The following is a 12,038-nucleotide window of genomic DNA, read 5'->3' as shown; positions in this document are numbered from 1 at the left end:
GCAGCAAAGATCTCTCCTTTCTGCCTAGGCTGGAGAGACAGGTTACTCTCATGATGTTTAGGTGGTCCAAACAGACCCAGTCTTTAATTTTATATACATTACAATGCATCCAGACAGAATGAGTATAAGAAAGACTATAAGAATGAGTATTAGAATATAAGAATGTCTGAATACATTTGTGTCTCTTGAAAAACATCTATCTAGCTGTTATTCTTTCCAGAAGAGCACGCAAGAACCACAGCAAACTCTGAAGTCATGAAAAGTGGAGACACAAATGAAAATTCCCAAAGCAGAACATGTCAGAGTATTACTCTTGCTACTTAATCAGGTAACCATCTTGTCAACATGACAGAAATTCAAGGGATACATTCCACCTGGACTTCAGCAAAGCATTTAGAATAATGTGACATGGGAAGAAATTAGCAGCTGCAGGAACTGTAAACCAAGTATGGAAGTAGCTAAAGCGGAAATGACAAATGGGAAGTTATTGGCCAGAAGGAATTTTACTGGTGGCATTCCTCAAAAAATTGTCATGGGACAAATTTAATGTAATTGTTTGGCACATAAACATCAGTATACTAATTAAATGTTCTGATTCAACAACTTGGGAGGGAATATCAGTGCAAAAGAATAGCTGGAATGGTATCTATGGGACAAAATTTAACGGTGCTAAGTGCAATAGGGAATAATAACAAGAGTTTTTGCAATGAACCAAAATCTTGTCAGCTGAAAACAGCTACTAGAAATTCTGACACACACTAGTAGGACTGACAGACTTCATGTATGGGAATGCCTCCCTTAGATCCTCACATGTCCTTACAGGCTCCCTCAGGTAGTGGTGCTGCTGGCATCATCACTCTGATTCAGAGGCAGAAAGAGGTAGGCAGGGTATGGGCAGCAGAGGCCACAAAACCACATAACCCATATTAAAAACACACAGAAAAAGCAGGGAGAAATAATACCCCCACAAGTTTTTAATGTGGGATGTGGGACATGGGATTTTGGACTGAACTATGAGAAATTCATTGCTACGTGGGACATTCAGCAAGCCTGCGTTAGCATACACACACACAGGATAACTGTAAGAAGGACCAGGGGAATGGAGCTCATTTCAGAGGAAGCTACAAGCAGATGGTGAAGATTCTGTTACCAAGATTATCTGCTTTCCAGGCTTCAGAGGACTCATGATGGTGCTGTTCTGCCAGTAATGGCACATTAGAGTTCCTGTGTAAACCCATCTCTTATCTGTAGGTGGGAGGAGATCTGGAACTAGAGCTGGCCCGCCACAATCACAGACACCCCAAAAGTAATAGATAATAAATCAGGTAGCAAATGCTTCTGGTTAATATCCACAGTGGTTTCTCTTCATTCAGGGTGGAAGAATAAACACATTCTTAAACTGTGCCTGAGCCATCCAGTTCTAGAAGTGAATGAGTAGCTGAGGAGGACCCTTCCTAAAGGAATCTCTGCTGAAGCAATGGGAGTACCTTCCTTCTCAACCCTGACTGGTATTGCTGATAGTCACTGTATTGAATCACAGGAAGAAGTTGATAGGAAAGGAGGCACACTTCCCTGGATCTGGAGTCCAACATACACTTACCAGCATGAAGTCCATTTCAACCAAGGTTATTCTACGATTTCTGCCCTCTCAAGGTAGGATAGAGCAAAGTATAATTCTATCACTTCTTAGATGCCCTATTCTCACGATAACCTCTTCGTCTTGACTAGGAACTTTTTTTTTTTTCAGAAATGTTTACCTCTGATCTGCTGTGGAGGAAACAGAAAAGAGGAAAAGAAGTATTCCAATTTGCAGAGCCTAGGAAGACTGTATTCTAATAGATTTATATCATACAGTCCTCATACTCTTGCCTGTTCAGTTGACCAGTACACCCTGTCTCCTCTTCATATCCATCATCCCTACCTTCAAGGTGCTCCTCCAGGGCTATAGGAGAAACTCTTTTCCCTGCAGTACCTCCAGTTCTTCCTCACCTCCTTTAAGTGCCACTCAGCTTCCCCTGCTCACTACTTGTAGCTCTCTTAGAAGACTTCTAGATATTTTTTTTTGGCATGCAAAGGTCAAAAGGGAGGGCCCACTGTTACAGAAAACAAGGGAAGTGGCAAGTCAAAATATTGAAAATTGCTGAGGCATCTGGGCCAGTAACAACAGCTGACCAATTTTCTGGGTTTTTTTTGTGCAACTGTAGTAACATTAATATTGTGTTGCGTTTCAACTTATGCATAAAAGTTTACACTCAAATTTGGAGATCTTCTGAAAAAACATTAATATTGCAAATTTTCTGCTTGACTCCCAAAATATAAAATTTCCCTACCCAGAGCATATTTCAGCAGTATAAAGTCCTGGGAAATTCCAGAGTTGTTTCCTCTTAGAAATGACTCTTCAGAACATTTTAAGTTCTTGGAAATAAAATATCTGATTCCCATACAAAGATAGACCTATTTTTCTTAACTATAAAGAATAATGCTCAGACAAGAAATCAAAATGTTTTCTAAAGCATCAAAAAGCCCTCACTCCTGTATTTACCTTCATCATGCCTTGGAAGTAAGGGAAGTACTCTTTTACAGATGGAATTGAAGCGCAAAGGCTAAATTACTTACCTGCTGCCAGACAGAAGCGTGGTGGAACAGGGAAATTCCCTCAACAGTCCAAATTTCCAACACAGTGTCTTATACACTGCACCATTTTTCTTGCAAGGCCCACACAGTCTGTACTATGCACAAATACACCTCAGATCATAGGCTAATATGTGAAAATGAGAGCTTTAATGTGCTTTGACCTGCACTTTTTTTTTCCCCCTCTCTCTCCTGTTATACACTGCCTGCATGGAAACAGTGTATGTTCTGAAACACTTTCTCAGAAGCTGGAAAATAATTTCCTCCCACTAGCAAACATACTATTTGGGCTGTATGGCACCACAGAAAAAGCAAATGCAGCTTTTCATTTACTGCTGTGTCTGCATGTTAACATGAAGAAGGTCAGTAGGAATGTACACAGTACTGAGAAAATGAGTAGTTAATTATTGCTAGACTGCAAGAAGAAAAAATACAGGATTTATTTTGCTTTAGAAAACTCCAAATCATGAGAACTGACTCTTATTCTGGACTGGTTTTTGTGGGAGGGCGTATGTACATTAAAATTTGCAACAGTCAGTTGAGGCTATTCAATGCACTTTGAGTATCACAGGAAAAAAAAATCCCCATCAGTGGGAACAATCTCAAGAAATGAAGGAAAATAATCAGCAAGAGAAATTTTTCTTGCTCACATGTATAACCTGGCAACTTGCCCGATATCTTTTGCCATACTCGCTCGTCCTGAAGTGTTTGTGCTTGAGGGTTTCATTACATCATCAACAGTCCATAATGTTTCAAAACTAAGCTGTGTTTAGACAAAAATGTCAGATTTGCTCTTCATGGCACAAGTTTTAATAATTTCAAAACTTATCAGTATACAACAGCAGGCCTAAACTTAGTAAACCAGATCTTTCTGTTGGGATGTCAAAGCCCCAGCTAAAAGTTTTCTCCAGTCCTCCAAAGGCTGAAGTTATATTCGCTCTTCATATTCCAACTGGAATAAATAAGCAAAACACATTCACACTACAGAAGAGGTAACTGTTGAGAAAACATTTTAAGAAGGTGTTTTGATCAAATGTTTTACCCCAACCTTTCTATCAGAACAATAAGAACATGCAGACCAAAACTAGCAAATCAGTTCCTCTGCAAAACGTGGAATAGTCCCCCAAGAACTGGTAATTACATATATGCATAATTATAAACACATCTAAAATCTTTGTGTGATTGTGTTGAAAAATAATAGTTGTTGAAGGCTACAAGCGTAGCAAAACCTCTTACTTCCAGAGCAAGATAAGGAAAGAGGGAAAGAGGGAAAGAGTCATGTGGAGCACAATTTGCTGTACTCAACTTCACCTGTTACTTGGGCAGCCAGGAGGAAGAGAGGCTTATGTCCAGTGTCCATGAGCAGAACAAAGCATTGTCACAAAGCCCAGAAAGCCAGCTGCAGGATTAGGACTTCCCATATGAGTCTCAGACAAATCTCCAGGCAACTGGCAAATGCCAGAGTAAACATAGAAAACCGCAGTGTGAATTCTGGAGAATTATTGCAGCATGTTCCTTGTTGACTTAACAGTTTTATCCAGGCAGAATACCAAGGATTTAAAGAAGACATTTGCTAACCCCACTTGAAAGACACAGCCAATCAGCCCATTTTATTATGTGGAACACAGCACGGGAGAAGTGATGATCACTAAAACCAATCCATTCCATTTTCAGAGTTTAGATTCACTTCAGAAGTATTCAACAATTTTGTTGCAAATTCTGTACAGGCAATTATAAAACTTAGGAAGCTTTTTTGCACTACAACAAACCAACAGACACGTACAGTTCTACAAATGCCAAATAACTGAGTTAATGAACTCAAATGATTTGCAACATTTAAGTAATAACAAGGCATCTGCCAGCAATGGTCACTGTTCTGAAACTAACATTTTTCTAGGCAAGATCCAGACTCGCCAAATTGCTCAACTTCACAAAGTAGACGAGTAGCAGAGCTTGTCTTATCTCCTAACTCCAAACTAAGTAATTTAATATCCTATCATTTATCCTGAAGGAGTGGTTTAATGATTATTTCACACTACCACAATGTATGGGTTTTAAGCATTTGTGTCACCGAGTGACAGAAGTAGTGTTACTGAACAATTCCTAGTTTCTCCTAAAGCTCTGTTCTGTAACTAGTCACTTATAGATGGAGTATCTGCATTTAAACAACATTGCATTTCCACTGGGAAGGTACTTTAGATAAAACAACTTGTCTGAAACTGTCTGATGCATCAGTATAATGTATTGTTCAAGAAAACAAAAAATAAGGTACCCTCATTTCCGCAGTCTCATTGAAGAAAGGTTTAAGTTATAAAAATCTCTTTGATCTTCAGTTTAATTGATTCTTCTTTTTGTAGCAAACAGGGTTGCTCTACGCTATGTAGTGAAAACTCCACCATCATCCCTACAGTGAATATGTGCACTCACTCCTACGTCAGCCATTATACAAAATCACCCAAGAACTCAAAGGAATCAATTATGGTCACATTCTCCCAGCAAGCAAACTGAAGAAAATTGTAAAAAAATAAACTCAGACGATAAAACGTGTCTGAGGGAGAGGGGAATGACAACAACAGGTAGGAAAGGAAGAGCAATTAAGAGAAGAGCAGCTCAGGGAAGAATACTTGTTTACTTTCATCTGTCATCTTAACAAAACTGCCCCAAAAATATAACAAACTAACAGCTGATAATTTTCTAAATAACACTCACTGTGCATACAGTCTTCATAACATATATAATCACACAAGGATCTTTAAAATCTTATGCACTATAATGAAGTGCTAAAAATTAATCAAGAAAAGAAGAGTGTATATTGAGATAAATGTACATGCTAGGCCTGTACACAAGAATAGTATCAGGTTATAGACTGTAACTAGAGTTTATGGACTGTTTCTTTTGAAATTTGAAAACACACAGTTTATTCGGGACCTATTACTAAGACAGATACCCAGTTTGGGTAAACAGTTTCAGTAGGGCAATCCTTAACTCACCTGTTCTAATGATCATTAAGCTCACTACAAAAAAGTGCTTTGCAAAAAAAAAAGATTCTTTAAATTACCTGTTTTTCTACCCCAATATTTAGTGTTAATGTTCTGGAAGGCAGGGTGCAGAAGGTGCCCCATGCCAGCCATGGACAGTTGCAGCTCGCTCTGCGAAGGACCCACTGCGACACACAGCCCAAGCCATGCAGCCAAGTGGGTGGTACCTTTGTGAAAACACCAGACAAGCAAAAGAATTAGGGGAACAAAGTGAAGAATAGCTGTATGAAGACCAAAGTTCGAAAAGAAGAAGAAGGATGTGCTCCAGGCATCTGAGCAGATATTGCCCTGCAGCCTATGGAGAAAAACCACATTAGAGCCATGTCTACACCACAGCCAAGGAAGAGCCCACTCTGCAGTAGTTGGGTATTTCCTAAAGGAATTGTAGCTCATGCAGACCTCATATAGGAGTAGTGAAAAAGTCTGAGAAGGAAGGAGCAGAACTGTTAGAGACTGAATGTAACCCCCATTCATCACTCAGGGGATGGGGGGACAGGGGCAGGGAGGGAAGACAGCACTGAAGAGTGAAGTTGATCCTGGAAAAAGGGAAGCAGTGGGAAGGCATAATTTTACTTTTTGGTTTTGTTTCTCAATACCCAAATCTATTTTAATCAGCAATAAACTACATTAATTTTCCCCAAGTCAAGTCTGTTTTGCCTGCAACAGTAACTGGTAAGCAATCTCCTGGTGTTTATCCAGACTCAGGAACTTTTTTGTCCTATTTTCTCCCCCCGCCCTGTTGAGGAACATGCATGCGAGAGTGGCTGGGTGGGCAGCTGGCCAAGGTTAACCAGCCACAACTACTTGCAAAAAAATGAAGAAACACACTGTTTTAAAAGGACAAAATTTTAATGTACAAATTTACACTCACCATGTTATATTTTCTGCATTGATCTCTCTCAGTAAATATTTCTACCACGTTTTCATAATAAAACCCAAAAAAGTAACTCTCAAACTAGGGAGTAAACAGTAGCCCTCTGCGTGATTTATTCTAATTATAATTTATTCTACAAGTGTTTACAGATCATCCACAAAAATAACTCCTCTTCCTTTTTCTCAAGGAAATAAATATTTCACTTCTAGACTCTGTCTGTGCACTATATCCCAGTACCCTCTGCCAAGACTAGCACAATTTTATCTCTTTAGATTCCAAACAGTGGCATTTGTCGCTCCTCATGTGCCCACACAGCATATTCAGAATTCTTCTCCAGCGACACCCAAAGACACACTTCAATGAAAGAAGAAACTGCTGAAGATGTCCATCTTCAGTTCTGCTTTGCAATACACTCAGCCGCCAACATTACTTCCTTCCAAATGGATCAGACCACACTTTTAACCCTATAAATCAGAGAATACCAGCAGTTCATAACTAGGCTGTTGGAAAAAAAAATAAATAAATTGGTCTGCTACTCCAGCCTTGTGTTGGAAGCAATGGAAGAACTTGACAATTTCTGCAGTGAACTCGCAGCTCTGCTTAAGCTTGCAAAAATATTTTGAAAGGCAACCTTACCTGGATCTTAAGTTTCAGATAAAGGAAAAATGTGTCTCACCACTAGGTAAGGTGCTCTAATATTGTTGGAATCTAGAATCGCACCTTGCATTTGAATTTATATCAACTTCAACTACTGGATCTCTTAACTTATCATCATCAGCTAAATTTAGATGAAAATATTGTACTGAGAACTAGTCATCAAGTATCTGTGTCTTGGATGAATAAGCCAGTCCAATCCTCTTTAACGTTTAATTTAAAAGGCAGGTTTATCAGACTCCTATTTCACAATATCCCTCCTACTCCTCTTCAGCATTTCACCAATTTCCTCGAAAGTAAGTCCTGCACTGATGATTTAACTGATACGTGTAATAAGGACATGGCATTAATCCTGTTTGGTTTTCCCCTGCTGCTGATGCTAGGCTTTTCTAAAAATATGAATACAATATCCTTTAATATACTCAAATATGAATTGTTTCATAAAGACAAGTACTCTTGTGTCTTTCAACACCCTTGAAAGTGCCAACCTTGCATAACACATGGCCAGACACTATGAAACAATGAAGTATCAAGGACGGTCTACCATACTTCAATTTTATTTCCCTCATGCTTTTCTACGCCTTTTACTGGCTATAGCAGGGATTAAGAAGCCATTACCACTGCATTCCAAATTCCTTTATGCATAGTGGATTTCTGCCTTACATCTCCAGCCATGAGACTGGAAGGTACTGACAAAGCACTCATAAATTGAGTCTCAGCTGAGTTGTAAAGCAGTATTCCACAAAAACAGGGTGAAGTAAGGTATTTTTTTACAGCTAAAGCCCAGTCCACCCATGGTGGTTGTTTGTTCCAAGCTGGTTCAGAAGTTAATTTCTGGTGTGGAAACTGGTATCTGATTAAGAAAGCGTGAAGATAGCAGAATCTCTGCAACTTATTTGGCCAGTTAAGCCCATTTAAAACAAGTTATTTAAATCCACTACTTTCAAGTGAAGAACTAGTCTGAAAAAAAAATCCATGGTAAGTTTATTATATACGTATTCTTTGAATGCATTCTTCACTATATTATTTAAATCCATATAAATATTCGAGTCATGCTTCAAAATAGTCTTTAAATCAAAGCAAACGTATGAATCAAGTATACCTGCGGGCTGAATATCCTCTTGAATAATACCAGCTCGGTTTATTGACTGTTCTTTCTCTGGAAAACAGAACAGAAAGGGCACTACTGAAAAAAAAAAGGTAAATACCAGACATCTTGACTGCACCCGATAAAATAATACTGAAAATGTTATTCATTCTGGATGCTACGCAGTAGAAGTCCATCTACAAGTATCAAATATCCATCTATACAATGTGAATTTAGTACACACACTTCACTGAGAAACTAACAGCTAGTCTGTTTTGAGAGATTATGAACAAGAAGATAATCTTCTTAAAGTAATGACTGCTGTTAAATAAAAGATGCCAAACTACCCGCCACAATCCCATAACTTAAGGAAGGACTAGCACTTTCAGGAAATGTCACTCATACGCTCAACATACTACTCTTCACAAGATTCATTCTTCCCAGAATCGGTTATCCTCACTTTCAGGCCCTGAAAGAACTTGCTACTTATCACAAGCAGATTTCATGACAGCACCTACAAAATTAGTACGTGTATACTTTGTGAAATTAAGGAGCAGAGGGATATTTTTCCATACAATGGGCCTGTTTCAGGCTTTTCATTTTGTTGAAAAGATTCAATCACTTCCAAGCAGAAAAATGGACAAAACCTTTCAATTCAGTGCTTTACCAGTGTGGTACTTTGAAGCAGGAAGTGCAAGCTTAGCTGGATTAGCCTTTTGCCCATATCACTGAACTCTAAGTCTCAAAAAAAAGCACAGGGCACATGTTTACAGGGAAACTCAGAACTAAGCTCACCTTAAAGCTGAAACTTATCAGCATCCTCTCCCACTGAGAAAGCACAGGCACTAGAGGTCTCTACATACAAGCCTAATGCTGCTGGAGTCTAACAGGCATATCACAGTAACTGATTCTGCTTTCATGGGGGCAGGCACTAAATATAGATCCAGCTTCTCCAGTGCTGTTAATTGAGCACGGTAACTGCCATTCCATCCTTTTTAGCAGCCAAAAATCTCAGGGAACTGTCTAATTTCAAAGGAGAAAGTACAAAATCCAGACAGAGGAAACAGAATTAATTAGGGCAAGGAATCAGACTTACTTCTGTGGCACAAAGGAGAAAGACATTAAGTCTTTGGTGGAAGCTAAGATCAGAAGAGAGGAAAAGATCAAAATGAGAATCAGTCTGAGGAGTTTGGAAATACATGTGGGGTCAACAGAAAGAACTGTTAACTGGTCAGCAAAGAAACCAGCGCAGAGAAGCAGCATATGAGAAATATGACACAGAATAGTCAATAGGGAGACGGGTGGAGCCTGGGGGGAAAAAAAAAAAAGTACAATAAGGAAGACCCAATCTTGATGAGAGGACAACCATCTCACAAAATCAAGAAGGAGCAAAGTCTCGCAGTTCAGCAAAATCACAAAATCTACTGTGAAAATGTCCCAATTCAAATAGCAGCTGTCAACCCACTGTTCTAATTCCTGCAAGCAGAAGAGGTCTGCGCTGAAGGTTTCAACACAGCCACTAAACTATATATTTCATATGAAGAAACGGGTTTTTTTAAAGCTAGAGAAGAAATTATTAGCAACATGAAAGCCACAAGATGAAATATTAAAAACCTATAAAATGATAGCATTTCTGTATGAAATTAAGTCAAACCCCTGCATCCATGATTTAAAGTACACTATAACAACTTGATTACATACAGTTTTTCGAAGCATCTCCCATTTTATTTGTTAAACTACTAGGAATTCTCTGAATATTTGTAAGAATTGTGCAGAAAAGTCTTCTTCCTTAATATATTGTGCTTCATTTTTGTAGAATTTGAGACATACAAAGGAAAAAACAAGATTGAAGAAAGAAAAGAGAAAGAAAAGAGAGCATTTCATTTTTACATAGCTGAATGTCACTGAAGAGAACTAAAATCCATTCTTGCCTTTTGCAAGATTACCATGTGATGCTAATCCAAACATCCAAAACTTCAGACCCAGCCTCCCAAAACGCAGAAGTACTGAGCATTCACCAGAGCTGAAGTCAATGGAGGAGTGAGCTTCTTCAGAAATGTTGTTGTCATGCAGCTTAATAGACTGCACTCTGAAAAGTCAAATCCACTGTATCCCAAAGTTTAAAACAAAGTACCACAAGTGAGAGATTTCATATTCTTGTCAAAAGTATTACGACAATGACTGTGCTTCTCTCATACTGCAGTGATGAACATCAAAAAAAGCACATAGGTAATAAAGGTGTGGTCAAGGAGAGCATGCAGTAAGTAAAATTTAGAATCTGGTATTAAACAGCAAGCTTAAGAACACAATAACTGTGCATCATTTATCTTATCTTATCTAGCCTGCTGGGGAACATTTGCTCATGTAATTCACAAGTACAAAAGAGGACACTGTCCACTAGTTCTGCTTTTTCCTTAATGTCGAGTCCCACTTCTAATATTATACTTTCGGAAAGTGCATCATAAGCAAAAATGAGTAAAAAAAGCCACAAAAATCGATTAATGTTTTTAAATGAGAACACTGAGTAGAAAAATCTAACTTTGTGGGCAGTTTCCAACTTCACAAACATAGCTTCCTGAAATAAAAACTTGCTTGAAAGTTAAATTTTACTTCAGCTTTAATTCAAGGCTAAAGTCCCTCAAAGAAGATGAATAAGTTTGTTAACCTTTTCCTTTTATTTTTTTTCTTGCTAGAAATCTCTTTAGCTACCTCAGCAGATTAACCACAGGCATCTTCAGGTTAACACCAACGGCTTGCCTAGCTTTATAAAAGTTAAAGCAAGGGGATAAAACTTTTACACCAGAATTTTTCCCCACTCCTTTTGTCAGCACTTAACAAAAATCTACGAGCAATGAGTGCTGTCCCTACCAGTCCTGCATCAGGGATCACCTGCCTGGAGCCAATGAGCCTTCACACCCAAAGCTTCAGGTGCCTTTGAGCAGTCAAGAGCTCTCTCGCTACAGAGTTGGTCAAAGTCTTTGGTGGGTTTTCTGGGTTTCTGGCAAGAAAGCAATGTTTTCCTTAGCGGCCAGTTTCAGAGAAAACTGTGGACCAAGACCAGCTCTAACAAATCATTTCAATCAGTAAAGAATCCATTACCATGTTTTAAGCTTAACTTCTTATTTGTGCCTGGAAAACTTCTCAAACAAGTTATATAGTCATAGAATAGTTTGGAAGGAACCTTTAAAGGTTATCTAGTCCAACCCCCCACTGCAGTGAACAAGAACATCTTCCACTAGATCAGGTTGCTCAGAGGCCCATCCAACCTGACCTTGAATGTTTCCAGGGACAGGGCATTCACCACCTCTTAGTAACCTGTTTCAGTGTTTCACCACGCTCATTATAAAAAATTTCTTCCCTCTATCTAGTCTGAACTCTAGTTCAAAACCATTACTCCCTGACCTATCACAACAGGCCCTACTAAAAAGTCTATCCCCACCTTTCTCATAAACCCTCCTTACATACCGAAGGCTGAAATAAGGCCTCACCAGCCTCTTCTCTTCTCCAGGCTAAACAACCCCAGCTCCCTCAGCCTTTCTTATAAGAGAGGTGGTGCAGTCCCCCGATTGTAACTTCTTTAGCAGCAGCTAAACTCCCTTAATTACTTTTGAGAACAGCTAAAGGCTGTTCATAACCACTTGCCAGCCAGCAACTTGAAATAAGAGTACTACGAGTATTATTACTGATGCTTTAAGTAGCCCTTAGCGGAGGAGAAAGCCTCTCGGAATCCGTCACCCACCCCCCAGCACACCCA

General features: G+C 39.0%; 1 protein-coding gene across 2 annotated transcripts in view; it reads right to left on the bottom strand.

Annotated features, from left to right (window-relative positions):
• Nucleotides 1-12,038, bottom strand: part of SMIM20 (small integral membrane protein 20) — a 36,918-nt gene that overhangs the window by 24,645 nt on the left and 235 nt on the right. The window contains exons 2-3 of one of the 2 annotated variants that reach the window (XM_054064977.1): nucleotides 8,300-8,356; nucleotides 5,332-7,007 (exon numbers count right to left, since the gene is read on the bottom strand). In XM_054064977.1, the coding sequence (XP_053920952.1) occupies nucleotides 6,970-7,007; nucleotides 8,300-8,356 (95 nt within the window). In that variant the 3' untranslated portion in view covers nucleotides 5,332-6,969. Of the gene's footprint in view, nucleotides 1-5,331; nucleotides 7,008-8,299; nucleotides 8,357-12,038 lie in introns of those variants that run through there. The other variant, XR_008449609.1, reaches the window with a different exon arrangement.

Source organism: Cuculus canorus, chromosome 4 (genome assembly GCF_017976375.1).
Source record: "Cuculus canorus isolate bCucCan1 chromosome 4, bCucCan1.pri, whole genome shotgun sequence".
In the NCBI taxonomy this organism is placed as follows: Eukaryota; Metazoa; Chordata; class Aves; order Cuculiformes; family Cuculidae; genus Cuculus; species Cuculus canorus.
The sequence above is the reverse complement of the archived record's forward strand: the minus strand, read 5'-3'. Positions and strand labels throughout refer to the sequence as shown.